The sequence below is a fragment of the Sesamum indicum genome, linkage group LG8 (assembly GCF_026168435.1).
Source record: "Sesamum indicum cultivar Baizhima isolate 11 linkage group LG8, ASM2616843v1, whole genome shotgun sequence".
Classification (NCBI taxonomy): Eukaryota; Viridiplantae; Streptophyta; class Magnoliopsida; order Lamiales; family Pedaliaceae; genus Sesamum; species Sesamum indicum.
The window spans coordinates 26,067,232-26,090,046 of NC_142664.1; the positions used below are offsets into that span (position 1 = coordinate 26,067,232).

General features: G+C 35.1%; 1 protein-coding gene across 1 annotated transcript; it reads left to right on the forward strand.

The window, feature by feature from the left end:
- Positions 1-1,183: 1,183 nt before the first annotated feature.
- On the forward strand, positions 1,184-22,659 carry LOC105168892 (fanconi anemia group D2 protein). The gene is made up of 31 exons (XM_020695662.2): positions 1,184-1,618; positions 1,861-2,323; positions 2,455-2,709; positions 2,873-3,085; positions 3,189-3,320; positions 3,425-3,554; positions 3,652-3,698; positions 3,792-3,893; positions 4,017-4,124; positions 5,367-5,509; positions 7,481-7,575; positions 7,678-7,756; positions 12,142-12,193; positions 12,266-12,346; positions 13,275-13,370; positions 13,458-13,561; positions 15,840-16,311; positions 18,699-18,737; positions 18,912-19,116; positions 19,193-19,332; positions 19,474-19,654; positions 19,737-19,969; positions 20,079-20,174; positions 20,427-20,519; positions 20,602-20,634; positions 20,729-20,863; positions 20,945-21,005; positions 21,889-21,944; positions 22,023-22,079; positions 22,160-22,280; positions 22,392-22,659. Exons 1-31 carry the CDS (start codon positions 1,257-1,259, stop codon positions 22,532-22,534), a joined length of 4,527 nt encoding a protein of 1,508 aa, XP_020551321.1. The 5' UTR covers positions 1,184-1,256; the 3' UTR covers positions 22,535-22,659.
- The last annotated feature ends 156 nt before the right edge of the window (positions 22,660-22,815 follow it).

Here is a 22,815-nt window from a genome sequence, read left to right on the forward strand (position 1 = left end):
TCTACAATTCTGTCTCAACTTACTTCTCTATATTTATTATAATTTATAATTGTAGTTAAAATTAATTACATATCTCATTTGAAAATGCGAAATTACACTTTATTAAAAAAAATTATGAAATTACACGTGCACCTTCTTTGAAAATTACTGCTTTCACCTGATCCCATCTCGTTAAACTTTAGACAGAAAATATTAACATTTTATTAACATCACTCCATACACATATATATATATATATTATCATGATAGTTTGGAATCTTGTCATTTTATAAAACACCTAGGGCATTGTTTGGATTTATGTTTTTGCATTTATATGTGTGTTTTTTTTTTTTTAACTTTTTATATATAACATATATATATTTTTTATGTATATAATATAAAATAGACATAATTTGTCAATAAACAGTGATTTTTGTCTAAAAAAATATAACATGAAACATAAAATATTGATATATATACATATTTATATATAAAAATATATAATTTTGACAATAAACAGTGTTTTTTGTCTCTCAAATACCAACATCAAACATACACCACTTATTTTAAAATATTTTAATTACCCCAAATCCAAACATATCATCTTTTTTCAACACACACTTACTTATCTCTGATTTTTTTTCTCTATCTTCAAAACACAAAACAAGACATTTAAAACACAAATCCAAACATAAGGCTAGTTTCATGTGAAAGATTTTAAAAATATTTTGAATTGTATGGGGATTTTAAAAGAATAATGTTATGAACAACGATTTTAAAAGAATACATATTTATATATATATATAATATAAAAGAGATGATTTGACAATAAACAATAATTTTTGTCTAAAAAAATTACGACATTAAACACACAATATTTATATATAAAAAATATATAAAAGAAATATGATTTGACAATGAACAGAGAAATTTGTCTCTCAAATACTAACATCGAACCTACACCATTTATTTTAAAATATTTTAAATTATCTCAAAAAATAAATTCAAACATACCGTTTATTTTAAACACACTTATTTACTTATATCGCTATGTCGTTTTTAAACGATGGTGCGAGCGTGTTAATAGCACGAGGATAAAAAGAAAAAAAAAAAAACAAAAGAAAATTCCATTTCAGAACACATGAAAGTTGAAACCATTGCAAATATTTGTGGCGCCTCTTTCCCTCCAAAACCAATACAGACCACTGTAGTCTCAGTCTGTATACTCACTCCTCCATCAACCCCCAAATCCCCCTCAGAAAAGTCAGAATCACACAATGCTGTCCCGAAGAAGGCCTGCTAAATCCAACAACCCCTTCGTTCCTCCATTCGCTCAGCCCAACAATCTCACTGCCAACGGAGCGGCCGCCGCTCAATGTGAACCAGCTTCTTCTAATGTTTCACCGGAAGCCGGAGAGGCGACGCTTTCTCCAAGCCCAACTCCACTTGAAAAAATGGTATCAGTATTGGCGGACGCGGGGTGCACATTAATCAACGCCGCCGGGCCGCCGTCCCTACCCTCCAATATCTATAATTTCCGCCAACGTCTTGACGGGGTGCTCGCCGTAGATTCCTCCCTCCGGTCCCAGTTTCTGAAGGGCTTCTCCCACTATATTTCTTCCACCAGTAATTTGCGCCGGTTAGCGACCCTCACCCCATTTATTCAATTGATTGTCTTTTGATTTTTAGTGTTAACTGAAACTATAAAATTGTAGTGAAGTTCAGTAGGACTCGTAGTTTTTTTCACCACTTGATTTGTAACCTTAAGTTGTTTGTAGTTTTCGAACATTTTCTTTCAACATCCTATTATATGTTCTTAGTTCCATTTTTTTCTGCTCTTATTTTCACAAGTAGATCACTTTGTAGCTTTCGTAAATACAGGATCCTGTTACCTTGTGATCATGATGGCTTTGGCTCAGTACAAAGGCAGAGCCTGGTTCAACTACTGTTATTGGTTAAATCCATCCAGCAAGACCTCCTGGACATGTTACTAGAGAAACTTCCTGAATACTTTGACATGGAGCCTCTTGATGGTGGTTGTGGACTCTCATCCTCGATGCCCTTTGATGAGGATATAGCAAGGCTCATACTGAACCAATTCCGATGGCTTGACTTCCTTGTAGATTCTGAGGCCTTTGCTGAGAAATTGCTACAAATCTTATCTATTTCCCCCCATCATTTGAAGAAAGAGATCATAGGATCGTTGGCTGAGATGATAGGAGACCATAATAATAAATCTCTATTCAATTCACTTGAGCAGATGCTCCAAGAGGACTCTTCCATTATTGTTCCTGTGCTTGATTCATTTTCCAACCTCAATTTGGATGATCTGTTGCAAGACCAGGTGGTTATATTATTGTAGCTGGATATGTGCTGGTAACTGTGGTTACAGCAAGTTTCTTCCTTATTTTCTAAAATCTTGCTGTTTGTGGTGGTTCTTTTCTTACTTCTTTTTATTCTTAAAATCCTATGTAGGTTATTATGATTGCTTTATCCTGCATAAGGACAATTGAAATCGGGCACATGCCCTACCTTCTTAGATTCCTGCTCCTTTCTGCGAAGGAATCAAATGCAAGACGAATAATCTCACAGATACGTGAACAGCTGAAATTTTTTGGAGCATCTCAAGCACGAACCTCGCAGCATAATAAACTGAAAGGAAAATCTGTTATAGACAATACAGAAGCTTCAATTCTTGATGCCCTGAGATCTAGTTTGCGTTTCAAAAATGTTGGTTTGATATCACATTTGTGTAGTTTCCATTTTTCTTCCTCAAAAGTGCATAAAAATATATATATTATATATAATGTGCGTGTGTATTGAACTGCGTATGTTATATATATGTAACGTGTGTGTAATTGAACTGCTTGTGTTGATGTCTTGTTCTATTTAGATGCTTTGCCTGGAGTTACTAAAAGAACTCAAAAGCTTGGAGGAACCCCGTGATCATAAAGTGATCGACATATGGCTGCTTGCACTCGTATTCATGAGCTGCGAATCTTTACAAAAGAGTGTCGAAAAATTATTCAAGAAAAAAATTCTTGAAGGTTGTATTCAAGATCATATGTTTGAGAATTGCATTCACGGTATTAAAGATTTGCCGAAGGTAATGGAGCTCTTCTAAACAATTTATGTTGGAGATTTTGGTGTTTCTTCAATTATGCCACTCAATGCAAGTTTACTCTGTTTTTTTTGTTGATATAAACTAGGATTATCTTCCCACATTTCTGTCATTATCTGCATACTTGTTGGCTTGCAAAGAACAAAGAGCTCAGGAATTTGGCATCCACATGTATACATGTCTTTTTGAAGAATTTTCTGATGCTTATTCAAGACAAGAAGTGAGTTGTCTTCTCGACAACATCATTGGCTATTTAAATATATTGTCTGAAAGCATAAGGTTGTCTTCATGTTCAGAGACCTAATTACTGGCAGTGTTCTGAAGGTTTTAGGAGCATTACTAACTCATGTGGGCTCTGGCATCTGCTATGAAGTAACTGCTGCTTTAGATGCCATGGTTAATCTGTCCTCCAAGAAGTCCCAGGAGATGATTTCACTTTCTTCTCACATAACTGGTGGCTCAACCTTCTCTCGTTTATCAGAATTCAAACATATATGATTTGCCCGAACTATTTATGTCATTTCTTGAGCCACTTTTCTTCCTGTTTACAGGCATCTTGGATTATTTGGAGAGATTTAGCATTGAGAGCCTCCACAAGGTTGCTTTCATAATTTTATTACGCTTTTTGCTTACAGGATGAGTTAATCCTTCTTGTTGGTCGATTCTTTAATCAACACGTTTCATGTTGTAGGTGTATGAAGTTTTCATCCGTCTTGCAGTTTCTGCTCAATCTAGCTCACAACCTTGTGGATTTTCCATCGCAAATGAACTTCTAATGATTTTGAGAAAACAGGCAAATTAGTAACATTATCCTCCTTTGATTCTCTGTGTTGATTATGATATTTTAGACATGAATCTGTTTTGTTTGTATTTTTATTCATTATGAGTTGCCTCAAATACTTCTCCAATTTTACAGATCAATAACTCTGATCTGATGTACAAGAAGATGGGCCTAATTGGAACATTTAAGATAGTTTCCCACATTGCAGATACAAATAACAATTCCCTTCCACCTTTATCACAGGTAGTATGCCTCTTACCTTGTAAATTTCTGTTTCTAAGCATAGGATATACTCAAGGGATTGGGGTAATTTTAATCCCATTTCCATAACATGGTTCGGGTGTTTGAGCAAGTTGATGAGAAGAAAAACAAAAATATCTTTGATAATGCTCGTCTGCTTTTACTCTGTTAAGAAATCTTTTAGTTTTATCAAGATATTTCCTCATAAAGTTGCCTGCTTTTACTTTGTTTAGCTATAGAAGATTTGAAGCTTTCTGCATATTGTTTTGTAGTATGCTGTTAAGCTTAAAAAACCTACCATTTTAAATATCTTTCTTGCATGTTCTGCTTTCGTATTATTTCTTAATTTCTCTGTGATGGGTTCTTTGAAAAGTGTCATCATTTTGTACATTTTCTCCAAGTAAAAAGAAAAATATAATAAGTTGCATACTTTAATTTGTTAATTACTGGAATACTTGCATGGGCAGCTCTTCATGTAGCATGGGACAGATTGTTCCCCTAGGTCCTATTTACTTCGAAGATTGTATTAAATGAATTATAGGACTATCATTCATTAAATGAATGGTAAAAAACTCCTGTATAATTAGTCACGTGTTTACTTATATGTATTATCGAAACAGGATAAATTCTTCAAGTGCATACTTCGAAGTATCCACATGCTTTTAATAGGAAAATTACTTTTGAGCTTTTGTTTACAAAATTTAATAGACAATAAAATATAATTATTGTTATTGTTATTTTATTACTGTTATTATTATTATTATTGTTGTTGTTGTTGTTATTATTATTTTATTATCATCATTATTATTATTATTGTTGTTGTTGTTGTTATTACTATTATTATTATTATTATTATTATTATTTTTCTTATTATTATTCAGTCAAATTTCAAGGGTACAATGGTCATTCTCATTTGGTGCAACATTGAGACTAATTTTATACACCTCGCAAGGTGGTATTAGTTATTTAGGTGCAACAATAATTAGTATATGGTTTTAGTTTTATACCAGGCCCCCATACAATAAAGTAAACTCTGTATTAACCTATACTAATTTTCTTATACAGGGTTATACATCAAAGTAAATGGGGCTTTAGTTTAGTGTTAAGCATCGGCTATCTCCATCTATCTTTTCTGTGTTTTTAGTTCTGTTATTTCTGATTGATTTTATCCATTCCTCTTCAAATATTTTGGTATGTTGAAAACATTCTGATATATGGCATAACATCCTGATAAATTCTTTGCAGAGGTCAAATTACGAGGAAGCTGTGGAGCTCTTGAAAGTATCTTTGGACTCTTGCAAACAGCTTCCTTTACCATTGATCTTGTTTTATGAAGAACTGATTTCAACTTTGCGAAGCAAAACACTTCACCCAAGTATTATTGAATGGTGCGTGGCATTTTAGAGGCTGTGTTTTTGAACCCAAGTTATAATTAAATATATTAATACTTCTTTTGCACTTAGTTTGGGTTAGTTTTTCATGTTTTCTCTTTTGTTTCTTAAGCTGCCACTATAATGGTGGGTTAAGTATAATCGCGCATTATAAGTATATTAAATTAAGACAATGGATTTAGTAGAGGAACAACAGACAGTGCTTCAATTACTGAAACCATGGTTCTTCTTCTATTGGACCTCTTTGTGGTACAAGTTTCTTTAATAAATTTAAGATTATCCTGGAATAACAGCAGTTGGCATCACCTTGAAGTCCCCATCTGTCTGTCTTCTATGGAAATGACTCTATAGATTCTCCGGAACTGATGAAACCTGAGGTAGACATGCTCTTCCCTTCTGTTCTCCCATGCTCTGAGTTGTGGCATTAGGTTTTGATGAGTTGAGTCATCTCATTTAAATTGTTAACTGATCTTAATTAATAGACATTAGACTATTACATTATTCCACGGATTTCTGTTCCTCCGATGTTGTGAAAGCAGAGACTTATTCTGTGAGAGGAACTTACTCTTAGATTGACCTAACCGAGCCTCAATCTGACATTAAAGGTGCCTATCTTGATGTGGAGTCTCTCTCAGTAGTGGTATATGTAACTTAAGGGCTTCGAGATAGTGAAATCAGACATAACGACGCATCCAGTTTCAAAGATGCAGCTTGCTGCTGCACCTGTGGTAACAGCACATCTGCTGTTTTGAGTTTCAGATCAAACCATCAACAAGGAAAATGTCAGTACATTGGTATTTCTGTGGGCTTAGCACCGTTGTAAATAGCTGACCTTTGCCTTCAAACCAAATAAATTTGAATACATTTTCTCAGACGAATTGTGCACATCCAGATGCCATCTTTTTTATGCGGACTTGAAAAGAATCATCCATTTCTGTTTCTTAATTGCTTCACCAAGTACCCTCTTATATCAGATACCATCAAAATCCATAGGTTCCTACCTTTTACTATTGTGGAGGTATTGCAGTTTGGCTGTACACATGCTGACCAAAGTGAGTGGCCAAAACCTTTTGATAGTGTAGAAGGACCGGAATGTTTATAGCCTGCTGGAACTACCAAATTTTCTATTACCATACCTGTTAGCAGAATTGACCACTTTTATGACTTATTCGTGTCACCATCATCTGCTACTATGATAGCTACAAACGGATGCCCCTTGTGTTCCTCTGTTTATCTAGATGGGACTTTGATTGGAAGGTGTTAAAGAAACTAGGTTATAAGCTTCAACAGGGTCAGGTTTTTTCCCTCTATTTACTCTTGTCGCATTCAGTACTGCACTTCTAGCATGAGCTGCATTATTAACTGCCACATCACATCACACAACTCCACACTGATTGACCTTTTCTTTTCTGACCTAGAACTTTCCCACCATTGCAACCTGGATCTTGACAAACCTTTACCTTCTTTTTCCTTTTTCATTATTTTATTTTTTCAAACTGACATGAATCATTCCTCTTAAGACATTAAAACTTACTCAGACTAAAGACCATCCTTCACAAGATAGGGAGGAAGGGATGGCCAAGGCGATTATGAATCTGAAAAGGCAAAGTTGTGCAAGACATGTTCAGATTTCCTGAAGTTGGAAAATAATTCAAACCAACAAACATATGCGTTTTCTTGAAGATCAAATTGGGAAGTTCACACACAGACTTGTGGATAACTGGAAATGAAGGATATAAAAGATAGAAGAGAAGGCACTGAGGAATTCAGATGCTTATCCTATTCCAGTGATACTGCTAGAGGAAATTCATTTGGTGTGACATTTGGTAGCACTTCAACTGTTCTGATTTGAAATAATCTCATCCGAAAGCTCTTCTTTAGTTTCAACTAGAACTTAAGCCTGGAAGATAGCTTCATTGTTATTGTCCATGTTGCATTAATAAGATTTATTATTGCTTTATGTTGCAGGGTCAGCAAACAAGTAGGAGAGTTCGAGTCAATATATTTATCAGACCTTGATAATGGGAATTTAATTGGTCAAGATTTGTCTTATGGATTAGAAGGTTAGAGATATCTATTAGATAGTTGAAAAATGCTAAGTTATGATCTAAATGTTATTTAGTTATATTAATACCATATTGGAATATTCGTATTTCTTGTTGCAGGAAAATTGTGGATGAATCTTGATGGTGATATATCTCCTATATGCTTAAATATTTTGCCTCTTGTTTCTCCGTCATCTAGGTAATGTACTCTTCATTTTTCACTAATATATCCTAATAACTTTCGTTGAAACTCCTTTAGAAAATGTTTGAAGACATTGGATATTATTTATCACCTCTAACAATTTAAGATTCTAAATGAGGTGGTTATTAAAATTTTTGTGGGCATACTAATGGGTATTTGTCCTAGTTTCAAGGTTTCCCCATCCCTTTGTAGAAGAGTTCCGCATGCTAGACCCCTTGATAAGAATCTTACTGCATTTCAAGGAAACTCTAGATACCGTTACGTAAAATGTTTCTCCACTAACATTTAAACTTTTAGAATTTGGTAATCATTCAATAAATATTAATTTATTTAATTTGTTCAAAATGCTCATCTACAAATAGAATTGAAAAACACTAGAGAAAGTTGATGACATTTCATTGGGATTGAAGCTTTTTGCACCTATCTTAAGAAAATGGAAAGAAGTCAAAAAGACAGGAAGACTTGGAAAAAGTTTTGGATTTTATGGCTGTTTGTTTGAACTGGCAAAAGAAGGTATTGATTGGGGGGGTAGGTGGAAGGTTTGAAGGTAATAGTTTGACACTTCGAAGAACTTCTCCTATGTCTTTGGACTTCTTGAGAACTCTTGTGGATGTTTTGGAGTTACTTCTCTCTAGTTACACTGATGGAAGGCCCAATTCACTTTACCACTATTGGCCTGTCCTGATTGTATTTCTCTGGTCTGTTTAAGTTTTTTTAGTGGTTGACTTTGTTGATCAGATCTTGATTGCTATAATTTAATTATTGTGGAAATGTTGGTAAGTGTATGCAGTATTTTGGTCAAACCCATTAGTTTATCATCAAAGTGACGTACCCGTAACAGGGATCCTATGTAGAAAGACTTGTGCTCGTCCTAATGTGTTGCAATGAAATAATATCACTCAAAGTTATGTCGCTTATCTTTCAAAGTTTATCCTCTCTCTTGTTCTATTTATCAGGTGGGAAAACTATGGAAACAGACTATTCCTAAAAACTGTTTGCTTTATCCTATTCTCAAATCCAAAAATTTTGTCTGAGATGCTAAGCTACAAATCATGTTTACAGTTTCTGCTTCTGTGTGTATCACTTCCTCGAAAGGGTTGTGGAAAGGGTATATAATTATCGAACAAAATTATGCTTGTCTCTTCTGATTGGTCATTTTTCTAATAATGATATCGAGCTATGAGTAAATAAAGGTTTCTTCATGCAGGCTCAAAATGTCCAAAGTTTGATGGTTTTTTGTGCTTCAAATTATTTGATCGGGCAGTCTAGTTCAACAATATTGGTACATACATGATTTTCTCTTGTATGGCTATGAACTTGTTCCACTAGCATGTGTCTATAGATACGCATGATGTTTTGTGGAGCCTAGTTAGCTGAAAATAATATTGCTTAAGTAGATTTACATTAGCAACATGAGAGTGAAAATTTATCATATTTAAGCCCATCAATGGAATGTAATTTTTGAGAATCGTAGGTAACAAACATGCTAAAACCTCCAAGAGCTGAAATTTTCATGTAGTTATGTCTTGATGTGCCATTCAAAGGATCGGACAGCATACCATTAAGTAACTTTAAAAAGATTCATTTGCTTGAATCAAATCACATAAAGTATTACTATTAGATGTTGCACACTTGATTTGCGAGTGCTTACACCCCCTCTAAAAAGCACACTTTCCCCCCAAAAGTTTCGAAATTATGCTTACACCCTCTCCAAAAATTCTATGTTTATAACTAACATTTTTCTGTTAGGATTTGGATGAATGCTGATGTTTGAGTGAAAAAATTACATAAAGTTCCAATAACCCCTAATTCAACATTGTCTTAGTAATATTTTTATATTTATCAAGGGGTAAATGTAATATATAAAAAGTAAAAAGATTTAACTATAATAAAATATTGTTCCTCAATTATAGCCATCGGATGCAAAGTAGTGAATGAAAAATTAGTTACCTTTGGTGCTTTTTTTATATATTGTAGATGGGGTGAGGTCAATATCATTGTTCATCTATTTCTAAAAGTGTTTTGTTTAACTAACAATGTCTTGTTCAAGTACTTCATCCAGTGCTTCAAGAAATAGATGCAACAATGGTGCACACCTCACCACATATATAGGAAGTAAAAGATGTACAGAATAAATAACGAGTTTTTCATTCATAAATGACTACTTTGAGAATAATTCTATTATAATTACATCCTTTTGATTTTATATATATTATATTTACCCCTCACAAGTATAAAAATATTACTATTGGGAATGCTAAATGAGGGGTAAAATTGGAAGGGAATGTAATTTTTTTGGTGACTTCAACATTTTCCATATTAGGCTCTAGCTTCAATTAGGTTTTGACTGAACACCAAACGCTCAACACATAAATGGAGAATTCTCAGAGCGGTTGTAAAAATGTTGAGAAACTACTTCTTTTGAAATACTTTGATCCCTCAACTCTTATACTGTTATGGCTGCAATTATATGAAAAAACTGTTTCCATTTGAATGTTCTACAAAATTTTTGCTTTTAGTATCAGAGCAAGTGGAAGTAAATGTTGCAATACATAATATTCTTAGGAAGTTTATATATACATATTTGATTCTAAGAAAGAGTCCAAGGTATCTTTATATTAGATTGATGTGATGAGGCATTCTTCTGGAGTTTTTTCCTTATTTTAAAGTGGAAGAAAGTTGTTCAAATGAGCTCGATAAAAGGTTAAGTTGCATTAGATACCGATGGAAGCAATATTTAATGTGAACCAAATTAGGGGGAATGCCATGCCTAGGGAAATTGAATATAAATATATGATGTAATTCGAAATTAGTTTCATTATTTGGGAACTTCGAGACAATAGTTAAAACTGGTTAAATGATGTGTCCTAATTCTTGAGGCCATTTGTGGTTTTTAAGTTCAAGCAATTCAACTCATGGGAGTGCAACTTTCTCTTTTATTCTTTTTCTACTTTGTTCTTCTCGTGTTATTATCTATCCCAGTTGTATATTGTGGGTTTAATACCTTCTGTGATATTACAAATGAACCTCTATGATAAAAAATAGCAATATACATCCTTGGTACTTTTTAAAATGAAGCAATTTACCTCCTTGTTTAACGAGGTAATTGTTTCACTTTAAAAAACACAGGGGGGTAAATTACTGTATTTTGAAAAATACAGGGAGGTCAATTGCTATTTGTTTTTTGATAGGGGGTAATTTGCTAATTTACAATATCACAGAGGGGTTACTTGCATTTTCCCCTATTCTTTTATGTTCTGGATTTTGTTTTTCTTTTATCTAGAGTGGTTTTTTGCTTGTCGCATTCGTTATTAAAGAAATATATGCACCTGAGCTTGCTCTTTGCACAAAGGATATATATTTGACTGTAATCATATTGCAGCATATAAAAGACATGGCCTCACCTCGGATAGGTGCTCATGCATCAGGATGAGTAACAATCAAGAGCAAGAAGTAACACTAAGATAAAAAATGAAGTTGGGAATTAGCAAATGTTATAAGTTAATAATTAAGGAGAGAAAAAATACAAGGAAGCTGAAAAATGAAGTTGGCTTTCAGGTAAGTGTGGGTGTAAAGATGATTTACGCCAAGTGGTGCTCTGGGGGTCTTGTTATATAAGGATTCAGTTAAAACTTGAAGAGGTCAAAGGTTCTTAATAAACTAAGGCCCTCAGGAAAGTGGATTATATGTACAATGTTTGGTAGTTTGTGTGTAATGCCATGCCTTAGGTATAGTGCGTCGCTTGGGTATTATAATTCATGGAAACATGCTGGTGCTTTGATGACTGGAGCTTGAATCATCACTGTACTGTGGTAAACCTGCACTATTGCTTGTTAAGTCGTGTTTCTACACCCTCTCTCCTCTCCTACAGTTTGCCTAGCTGATCGTGGGAAAGATGATTAAGTTTGGCCTCTGTGATAAAGAGTAATTAGCAAACACAGAGAGGCAAAGGCTGACAATCCTCCCTTAAAGTAGTAATATATGTGGACTTACAATTAAGTTTTTGTCTTTTAGAACAAATGGAATAATCCCTTCTCTTTGTTTGCATTGAACAAATCCTTGTCCAACTCTTCCATATTAGAGAGATAGGAGATTGGATGTGATGAGGGGTTCTCTCACCCCTCCTCTTCCCTTCCCTCATCATCTTTGTGCTTGTGGATAATTAATTGTCCATATCAGACAGAACGTCTGCTTTCTACTATTATAGACTTGTCAAAATCATTGACGTAATATTTTTACAAACATCCATCCCATAATAATCACTTAAAGTTGTTCATAGGTTGCCAGTTCATTAGACAAACTTCTGTTGAAGTCTTTGTTCCTTTGATCTTGTAGAGTCTTAAATAGACAGGCCTGAACTTTATAATTCCCTTTTCTTGCAGATCCTCTTCAGCATTGCAAGTTCTGCCCATAAAGTTTGTTTTACTTTCTGTAGTAAGTGCACAATCTAATCTGAACAGTTAGATTAAATTGAAGGATAAATATGATTCTTTCATGCCAATTCAGGTTGAGAGATTGACCAACCAAGGATCTTTGGGAGGCATCGATGCGCTTCTTGGTTGCCCTATTCACCTCCCTTCCTCCAAGGTTGGGTGAAATCTGATGCTATTAGACCTTTTTTGATGAGCAAAAGCTGGTATATATATTTTTAATTTGTCTGTGGCCTCATAAAGTGGGATACCTTTTCTGATGCTTCATCTTGGCAATTCCTTGAAAGCTTTAGAAGTTGCTCTATAACAACATTTTGTTATCCTCATTTCCTGAATTACTTCAACAGCCGCAGGTGATTGGTGACGTGGTGCATGAGTTTAGGCCATTGTACCATCATGCTCTAGTGCAACTATTGCAGACCATCCAATAACATGCTACTTTTTTTCATTTTGTTGACTCCTGCGAGACATTTTTTTTTATCTAGTGACAATATGAAGAAATTAAGAAGATTACGAACTCCAGTTACAGTGGCACCATAAGCATGGCTGAAATTGAATAAATGCATCAGGAGTCTTAAAAGTGGCTGTCAGCGTCTACAATTATGATCTTAACATAAATGCCTTGAAATGCTGTGGAGCTTCTTGAAATGCTCTAAAGAGATTCTGAAGATCTACCAGAATCTCATAAAGTAGCCCACATTGAAAACATGATGCTACTCATATGGAAAGGTTTCTGAGCTAAGGTTATAAAGATACAGTAATCAACCAAGGGGCCATTTGGATCTATGGATCTGATGAGTAAGACTGATAACTGAATGGGGTCTGTTCCTTTGATGTCTTTTAGCTTAATCATCCTCTATTTGGACTATAGGTTTGAATATTGCCGTATGTCAACTTTATAAACAATCTCTTGCTCTGTAGGACATACAAACTTTTTTAGTAGCAAATTGCTTAACTACCTTTATAGTGTGAATATCTCTTTCTAAAATATCCCAACTGCGTCATATCTATGTATTTGCCATTGCTGTTCTCTGTGTCCATGTAACCCTTGATATGCTGACTTTTGTTTATCTTGTCCGTGGCAGCTGTTCTCTCAACACTCCTGGCAATTTTTGACGGTGAAGCAAAAGCAGATTGCCATTCTCTCTCTTCATTACGCTGCTAACTGGATGCGGGAGCTGGTAAATTGATCCATTAGCTTTGTTGTGCCTGACATGTATATCTATTTTAAGTTGGACTGAGTTTCTTGCTAATTTCATACCGTACAGCTAAATGCCTTCTCCACTCAAGTTGTCGAGGGATCAGACACCATAAGCCAAGCAACAAAGGGAGACATAATATTTAAGCTATTAAAGCGCTTGAGGAACCTCGTGTATGTACTCAAACCTTTTAAAAGCAGATTCCATGAAAAATTTAACCAGAATTTTGTTATATAAAATTACATTCAAGGAATTGCAGCATGAATTATGCTTTGTGGAGATTATAGTAATCTTTGTTTTCTCATACTATTTTTAGAGCTGTATTTCGCTACTCTATTGTTATAGAACAATAACTGACTCTTGTAACTCCTTTTTGTTAGATCTGTCTCCATAATAATGTCACTTGCTCGAATTTGGTATGACATTGCTTAATCCTTGTATTTTTTCACAACCAAACCGCAATACTGAACATGTGTGTCTGTTCGATATATAATCCTCGCTTGAACTCTTCCAAAAAATTGCAGATTACTCCACATCTAGCTATGTAATAATGGACAAGCTCTGCAGCCTTTGGTAGGACGTTCTTGGCCTTGATTACTCTGCTTAAAAGATTCATCATGGAAAGAGCAAATAGAGGTTATATTGTTGTATTTTGGAACTTCTAGATAGTGAAGTAAATTAAAGCTTGTCGGCCTCAGCTTAAGTCTGGGTAGTATGGAAGGAGAGAGAGCTTGACGTCTGACGTAATCAGCCATGCTCGAACACATATAGGACCGCTCAGAACTTGAGCCTGGTAGAAAATTTGGCTTGTTAATTATCTTCAAAATAATGTATAATCATCAAGAATTTTCTCTCTGCCTCTGTTCAGGGTGATTTATATGAAATCTGCCTAAAGAAAAAGAAGAAATCAGCAAGCAAACTAGAGCTCTGTCTAAAGCTACACAGGAAAAATGATCAAGCTTCCCAAAATCTCAGCATGACTTGAAGTATTTTACATCCCTAATTTGGTTTTGTATGAGATGTTATTTTTATAACATGTAAGAATTTGCTTTTTGCATTATGTAGTCAGTCAGATGTAAGCTTTTATGTGGAAACCGCTATGAAGGAGGTGATGATAACTGTTCCTGAACATTGTTAACATAGTCGCTAATGAGTCATTTTTGTGGTATTTTAAAGTATTTGAGTTGACCATTGGAATGCTTATCTGCACTCTACGTGGATTATCAAACCCAACATTCCAAGCTGCAGCCTAGCTCAACTAAAATGCTTGAACAAGAATACTTTTCGTTGTTGCATTACATTTTTTATAATTGGGGTTTGCATATTGCCTAAAGTATGTTTTATTCTGAATGCATTTTTTTTTCTTTTCCATGACTTTTATTAACCAGAAAATCTGTTTCTTGTTTTTCTGGTACAATCACTTTTCATTATTGATCTTTAGTGGACAACAATAACAATTTGAATCTCACAACTTATTATGCTGTGTCTAGTTCAAATTATTACTAGCCGTCCACATTGGTTGTTGGAGAATAGTGTATGGCTAATTTATGAGACCAAGTGCTTCCTGCTTGTGAAGATTGGCTTTAGCATGTTGGCCTACTTGGCCAGTTCTCACTAAGTTGGCAACAGTAGGATTTTGATCTGGTTTCTTACACATGATATCAGTCCTTTGTGATGTATCTGTCATCTATTAGATGGGCCATAACTTTTGGAGTGGGTGATGGGCAATGGATTGGATGTGACAAGAACTTTTTCATGGTAGCTAGTTTGTAACACGCCATCCTCAGCAGTTTGTTGGAGAATATTACGACTAATTTATAAGGCATGAATTAGTTCCTATTTGTCAACCTAAACCAATCATTTGGTCTAGTTGATTAATGGTCTCCTGAGTTGAATAATATGTCGAAGCACCCGTTTGCTGGTACGCTACTGTTGTTCTATTGGTTAGTTTTACTCTAAGGCATAAGAATAATCGGTCATGATCTTTGGATCGAAGTTGAGGCAATAAATTAGGAGAAGAAGCCATCTTAGAGAGAGGTAAAAAATATATCTTGTCAACATATTTTTCCAATAGAAGTGGAGTGTAGTGAGGAAATTGCTAGACCGCAGAAATCACCACTTAATTGTTACTGGTTAGCTGTACGTACTGGCTATGTTGGAGGAAACCTGTCTCTCTATCGATGCCTTTCTCACTTGAAACCCACGGATCCAAAAGCTGGAATAGGAATGATGGTAGAATTGTCGGCTGAATGCCAAATGCATTCTAGGCTGTGTACAATATTTGTTACTGTAATCAGGCTGACTAGGATGCGACCTCTTATTTGTATATAGTCTAGATTACTTATGAACTTTAGTACAATGAATCAACGTTGATTTTGCTATTTACCTTATGCAGTGGTATTGTTGTTGACAGCATGTATTGCAATGTTTAACTATATCTCAATGATGCAGATTTGTTGAGTGTTTATTGGACAATTGTCTCAAACAACATCCGGTAATTCTCCCTGAGCTATATCCACATTTGGAGCAGTCACGAATTATTGAGCTAGATTGTATGGGAGATCTGGAAAAGATGAGTCAGCATCCTAAAGCAATTGAAAGTATATTGCAAAAGAAAAAGAGAAAAAGACAAAAGTTCATATCACCATCAGCTAATACAAATATTGAGGAAAAACTCCGGCAGCCAACAATAGTTGACATTTGGAAAAAGGCAGGCGCTATACCCAGCCAAGAAGCTTCCAGAGATGATTTGTCTACTGTATCCTCAAGGGCCATACAATCTGAATCAGCAGGATATCATCTTGATAACTCTGATGTACCACAAACTATTGAAACTTCTGCACCTGCAAAGTGTTTAGAAGCACAAAGGAGCAAGTTCAGGCCTCTTCTAGTTGATTGCCTCTCCATACTTGCATGTTTAAAGGTACGTTTATATCTTGCTTTGCAGTTACTCTTATGCATACATATTCGAAGTATTTGGTTGTATTTAAGTATCTTACGAAGTGTGTATGGAGTCAATCAAATTGAAAGAGTATTGCTTTTTGATTGTTTGCAAATAAAAAATTCATCTGTTTGCATCATTAGGAAGCTGAAAAGAACCAAAGGTGGGATCTCCCTTGATATAGGTGTTACGTTTTTTCTTTACTAGGGACTCTAGAATTGCATGACATAAATAGCATGTCATGTGGGAAAGAAAATCTTATCTTACATCCTTGTCAACTTATATACTTACTCAGTTCATCTTGTAAACAAATTTTTTTTGATAAGTTAGCAGCATTAACTTCTAAGAGTAACACTAGAAGTAAAGATTTATATGGTGGCCGCTGCTCAAAAGAGCCACCTGAGTTGCTCCCAGGAGAAGTCAAACTTTATAGACTATTGTTTGAAATTCTCAACAAGCAAATGCATGAGTGTTGCTACGAGATGTAACAGCTTTGATAGATTAATTCCTTCTTCCTCTTTTCTTAAGTCACTTATTTCATTCCTAACCCCTTCCAGATCGCAAGCTTGTAATGCTAGACTTAGACAATATGCCAGCTGGCTGGTTAGTCTGAAGTTTCTTGCTCCAGTTCCTTTCAATCATTGAACTACCTCAAAGATTTGTGCCTTCAGATTATGTCCATATTTACTTCAAGTTAAAGCTTGAAAATACTTTCTGAAGCTTCTAAAGACTTGTGTGCTTGTAAGAAAACTAATTTAACCCTCTTCGGAGATCAGATATAACGCTTTGCTATCATTACTTCAATGGTTAAGGATGTCTAGAATACTTGGTGAGCCTTCAATGACTTGTGTGCTTGTAACATGCCAAAATTAAACCATACTCGGTGATCAGGTCTGATGCTTCGCAATTCATAAAAAGCTGTGGATAAAAACACAGGTATAAAGAATTCATAGTTCTTACCATTTTATGCTACAGTCAAATATCTCACAATGACCAGCTGATGGCAAAAGAAGAGAAACAGGAAACAGAAGGAAAAGCGGGACAGCAACTCTTCTAGTCAAATGCACTTTTATTAGTGAAGGATAAGATAAAAAAAACATGAATGCCTAACACTTGTGAAATGCTTTACATCTGTCAGTGGCAAATAATTAGAGTAGGATAATTATAATTGGTGATAACTCACTCAATAAAAGTCTTTACAAAAAGATCTAGTCAAGAAAATGTACACTATAAAAGGACCAGAGGAGCTGAATGGCAGTTAATACTTGCTGTTGTATTAATGTTGGTTTGTTCGATTTCAGATAGGTGGGTTGTTGAATGTTGGTTTGCTCAAAATCAGTCACTGTATTATTCTCTCAAAGTTAAGTTAGTGTTTTCCTTTTCTCATCTGTTGGCTGGTACCAATTTAAAACCCTGGGTTCCGGCAAGTTTCCCTAAATGAAATTCCTTTGCCATTTGTTGCCAGCTCCAGGGTTTTCTGTAGTTTGAACATATATTGGGGCATTTCTTTGCCAGTCCTGCACTATGTCTGTTATTGACAAAGTCAGAGTCCCTGTAATTTTGTGTTGAGATTTGTTTTATCTTGTTTTCCTTTTTTTTGTGGTCTTATTTTAAAACCCAACTTTTAAGTAAATATTACATTAGGTCCCTTTTATTTTCACTCAATGGAAAAAACATTTGCCCAACTTTGACTCTTTGCTTTGAGTTTCCCGTAGCAGTTATAATGCATAAACATGATATGACATTGGACATCGTAACGTATGTTTTTTTTTTAAACATTATTACACAACATGGCTTGGGCATGGCTGTCCTATAAATTTCATGTACAAAAAATATAAGTGTATGGACGACGCACCCACACATACATATATAAATACATGTATGTAATTGGTCAATGATCTAAAGAAAAATAGACAGCCAAGATACGTGTTCATTTGGGTTATAGTATTGGACGCATGTGAATATGATTTGTATATTATGATAAAAAGAGTAAACTTTAAAGAAAAGGAAATGTAAAGAGAAAATGAGATAGCATGAACTTAAATTCAATTTATAAAATATATTAAACTTTGCTATTTCAAAAACATGACGGACATGCTATCAGCGTGTCACTGCTGGGTCAGAAACTTTTCTTTTTTCTTTAATTTCTAAAATGATTTTTCGAAGTGCCAGTTGATTATAGCTTAACAGTCATTTTTCCTAAAATAAAGGATGATATTAGTGCATGCAAAAGTTCCATACTACTGAATGGAATGTAAGATATTTTCTATCCATGTGTACAGAAATTACTTTGATGCTTGGCATTGGCAGTTTGTCATCAACAGGATATCTATTCTTCTAATATTTCCCCCCTTTCCTTTTGTACGCAGAATAATCAAGGTTCTTGTTGTGCGGACCCATCTGCTGAGGTCTCTCTCTCTCTCTCTCTCTCCTTATCTGTATTCATACAGAAGCACTCACTGAACTGGTTAACTTGCATAAAGAGCCCAACCTGCAGAATATGAATGTTTAATCTGTATGTAAATGCTCAGATAAAAACCTGTCTTGCATAGGTCTACATTTAACTTTTGGTTTTCTACCAGTTACCTATTTATCTGTATCTCCTGCGCGATCTTCACAAAAAGCTGGACCACTTAAGCCCCACAAGAAAACAAAATTTAGCAAGAGGCTCAAATGTTCCAGCAGGATTTATGGGGATGAAAGTAAATGACTTCTTAAGGAAGTTACGGCCTTTGTTTCCATATCTTCGGAAAAACTTTGATCGTGCAGTACGCATTCTTTCAGAAGGTTAGTGAGACGAACTTATTCGGTAAGAGGCGGAATCTGTGGTTTTCTTATCTTGGCTGACATAACTTGGCTGTAGGTGCTGAAACTTGTCAAGAACACTGGATATATCAGTCTAATTTGGCTGCAAATCCAGAGATTATCAACACAAGTATTTCTGCATCTCCAGCTCTCACTTCTACTGCAATTTTTAAAGAGACACTTCTTTGCTTTGGCAAGGTGATCCACACTTACTCATATCCACTTTTGTTAGATCTCTTCGTATTTGTTCCTTGGTGCTATTTGTCTGCAGCTAATACCTGTATTAGTCTTTCCAAGTATTGATCATTGTTGTGCTCTTCTACTCTGTTTCCGATATAGATGCTCAATCTGCCTGATCTTCTGAAGGAAAAAACTATTCTATCAGACCTTCTCCAGGCCTTCCAGCCATTGGAGATGTCTGGTTGCTTTTTCCAAGAAATGCGGCTGATTCCTTCACCGGGGAATATGGACTATTTGTATTCTGGTGCTTACATTTTCCTAGGAGGTGTCTTTGACGTGGGTATGTTTTTCCATTTCTAACTTTTGGATAATTCAAGCAGACAAATTTTTGAGTTTGAATGCTTGATTATTCTTTTTGGCAGCCACAAACTTCTCATTTACACTGGCTTCAGAAGTCTTGCTGACTTTAGAGGTCATGGTTACATCCATCCGTGTGTTCCTGAATAGATCTCCATGTGAAAATGGAAAGGATACTTGCGCTGGATTTAGCAAGGAAATCATTCCTTTTCTCTGTAATAAGCTGGGGGCTTATGCTCAAAAGCTTTTGATGCACAAGTGTGATAAGGATGATGTTGACAGTAGTTTGAAAATTAAAGTGAGTTTAGTATCTTATATTTCATAAATGATGGATTTGGTTGATAGAAGTCATTGCATTCCCACTATATCAAAAGGTGAAATAAAAACTATTCTTCTCATCATTACAGGGGGAAATGGTTCAGAAAATACTGCGTATTTACTTGGGAAATTGCCCGTCAACATTGGATTCACTAAATGAGCTTGCATGCTCTGTTTTACCTCAGGTGCACTAATTTCCTGGAAAATTTTTGTAGAGTTGACTGCACAATAACATACATAAACCTATGTATATGTGCCAGCCTTTAACACATGTCGGCTTCTCAAGCTCTTTAACCTTCTTTAAGATTCATGAATAAGGTGACAGTTAGCTTATTCATACTCTTCTATGACATTTTTCTTAAAGCATGGGACAGCCGTTTCAATTAGATCCAAATGGCTGTATAGGCCCCACATCACGCCTCTTTAATTTGTATTAGGTATATTCCGCTGAAACTTCAACAGAGGATGATAATTATCGGACTTTTCCTACCCTATGCCCTGCAACAATGACTGTCTGGTATCGAGTAATGGTGAGCTAGAAACCTATTAGTTTATTGGCTGAGAACTTATATTTTGTAATGGAGATGTTGATAGTAACTCATTCTTGTGCAGCATGAAGAGAACATTTCTGCACTCAACAATTTGGTAAGTTGGTTATATGTGTATCCATCAATAAAAGGACTTGGTAACTCATTTTGTGTAACTTGGAAATTACCTGTAGTTTGTGTTTCCTGCTTAGGTTAAGGAAATTTCTCTTATGGAGAAGCCAAGAGGTGGAGCTAAAGTGGAAACTGTATGGAGGCTCCTGAACAAAATTTTGCAGTCTGTAAACGTGGTTGTATTCCTAATTAACATGTGCAGGAATAATGACAAGGTGGTTTTTCCTTTCTCTTTGTTTTAACATTTTTGAAGTGTAAAGTAAATGAAGTGTTGACATTTTAGTTTGGTGGACTAGGTGACAATTCATGCAATGGCTGTCAAGTACGGCGGAAAGTTCATTGATTCCTTCCTTAGAGGTATATTTAATTTGTCTTTGGATATCATCCAAACAATGGATAAATAGAAATCAGTATGTTCCATTTAATGCTCATCCATTGATGAAGCCATTATCTGCCTGTGTGGCATGTCATTCTGTGCTTTGGAATGTTAGGCCAACCATCTCTTGCACATTTCTCTTCATCCGCATTTTGCTTCTGGATCTGTTTTTCTACTGCTTTTTTCTTGTCTTATTGGCCGGTGATGATGTGGTAAAGGTATTCAGAATTGACTCATCAATATGAAGGCACAAGTGATCTAATACCAAAGTTGAAATTATGTAACTAAACAAAAACAAGAGGTAGCACCTAAACTGTTTCCTCTTCCGGACCAAATAATAGTCACACCAGTATATATGCCTCACAAAGCTATGATAAACTAAACTTAAACTTGAAAACACCCATATGTATTTACTAATTTATGTTAAAATGCATACCAACCTGTGAAACAAATAACCATGTAGAAACACTCTAAACATTTATGATGAATTTCTCAGATTTTTTAACCAAAACGCGACCAAGATTTCAAGCTCGAGAGAGGAGTTGTTAACATAGGATTTTGCAGTATAAAGAATTGGGAATAACATTGGGGATTCAAATCATTTCCAAGTACAATCTGCGGAATTGCATTGTTTTACATCAAACGTGAACATGAAATTGTGTAAAGATGATATTTTTGTTCAGTTGTTTGAACTATTCGTGAGGCTAGCTCATGTTTGCATCATGATTTAACTCTTCTGTCAAGATGCTCTTGATAGCGGCATTCTTTTTCGTTAGTGCCATGTCAAATCTCAAGGGAGGTTGTTCTAATAATCACTATCAAATAATTTTCTTGAATTGCTGAAACGGTTCTTTTTCTCTCCAGTTTTTGATTTCTTGCAGATCCAGTTTTCGGTGCACAAGGACCTCATACTTCAAATGGTGAGACTGTTGGAATAGATTTATTTACCGTAACGGTCATTGAATATTTGTTCTAATGAGTTTCCTTAATCGACTTAGATTAAAGAGCTTCAGAAAGCAACAAGAACCATACAGACACTATGTTCGGAAGCAAAGGTCAGCTCTTTAAATCCATATTCCTTTTCCGTCTATGCAGCATCAAGGACTTCTTAACAAAAATTGCTGCTTCATTGAAGGGCTCAAAACAAACAGCTATAACTCGCAAAATTCCTGCCACAAAAAGATCTTTGGAACGATTTTTATTTCATGTCAAGGCTCTTCTTTACACAACACCAAGTGGATGCTCGTTCTGGATGGGTAAACATATTTGAATCATTGAATTTCGTTTCAACGAGTATATGCTGTGCTACAACTTCTAAGTGTAGAGATTCTTGTGCTATTTCTGATCCCCAACTTGAAATTTGTCAGGCAATCTAAAGCATAAAGACTTGATGGGACAAGTTGTTAGCTCTCAAGCATACTTGGATGATGAGGATGATGGGATTCAAGATGATGATCCTGCAGATGCCATTGTTGACCACCAACCCACCAATGGTTCTACTCCACAATGATCTCTAATCTAATTTCCTCTCTCTAGTAGTATACAGCACTTTTTAGTACCGATTATAGGGATGTTGTGCAAGCAAAATACTTTAAAAATAATATTATTTTACCAGTATTTTTCAGAAGTTAAAAACACCATTCTTTTATATTTTTCAAAATGACATCGACACTAAATTTAAAAAGAAATGTTGTTCATCTGCAATTAAATATGTTGAGCCATAACTTATAGCTGTGTATTCCGTAACTAATAAAAAAAGGGTAAAATTATAAAACAGTGAAGTAAATATGT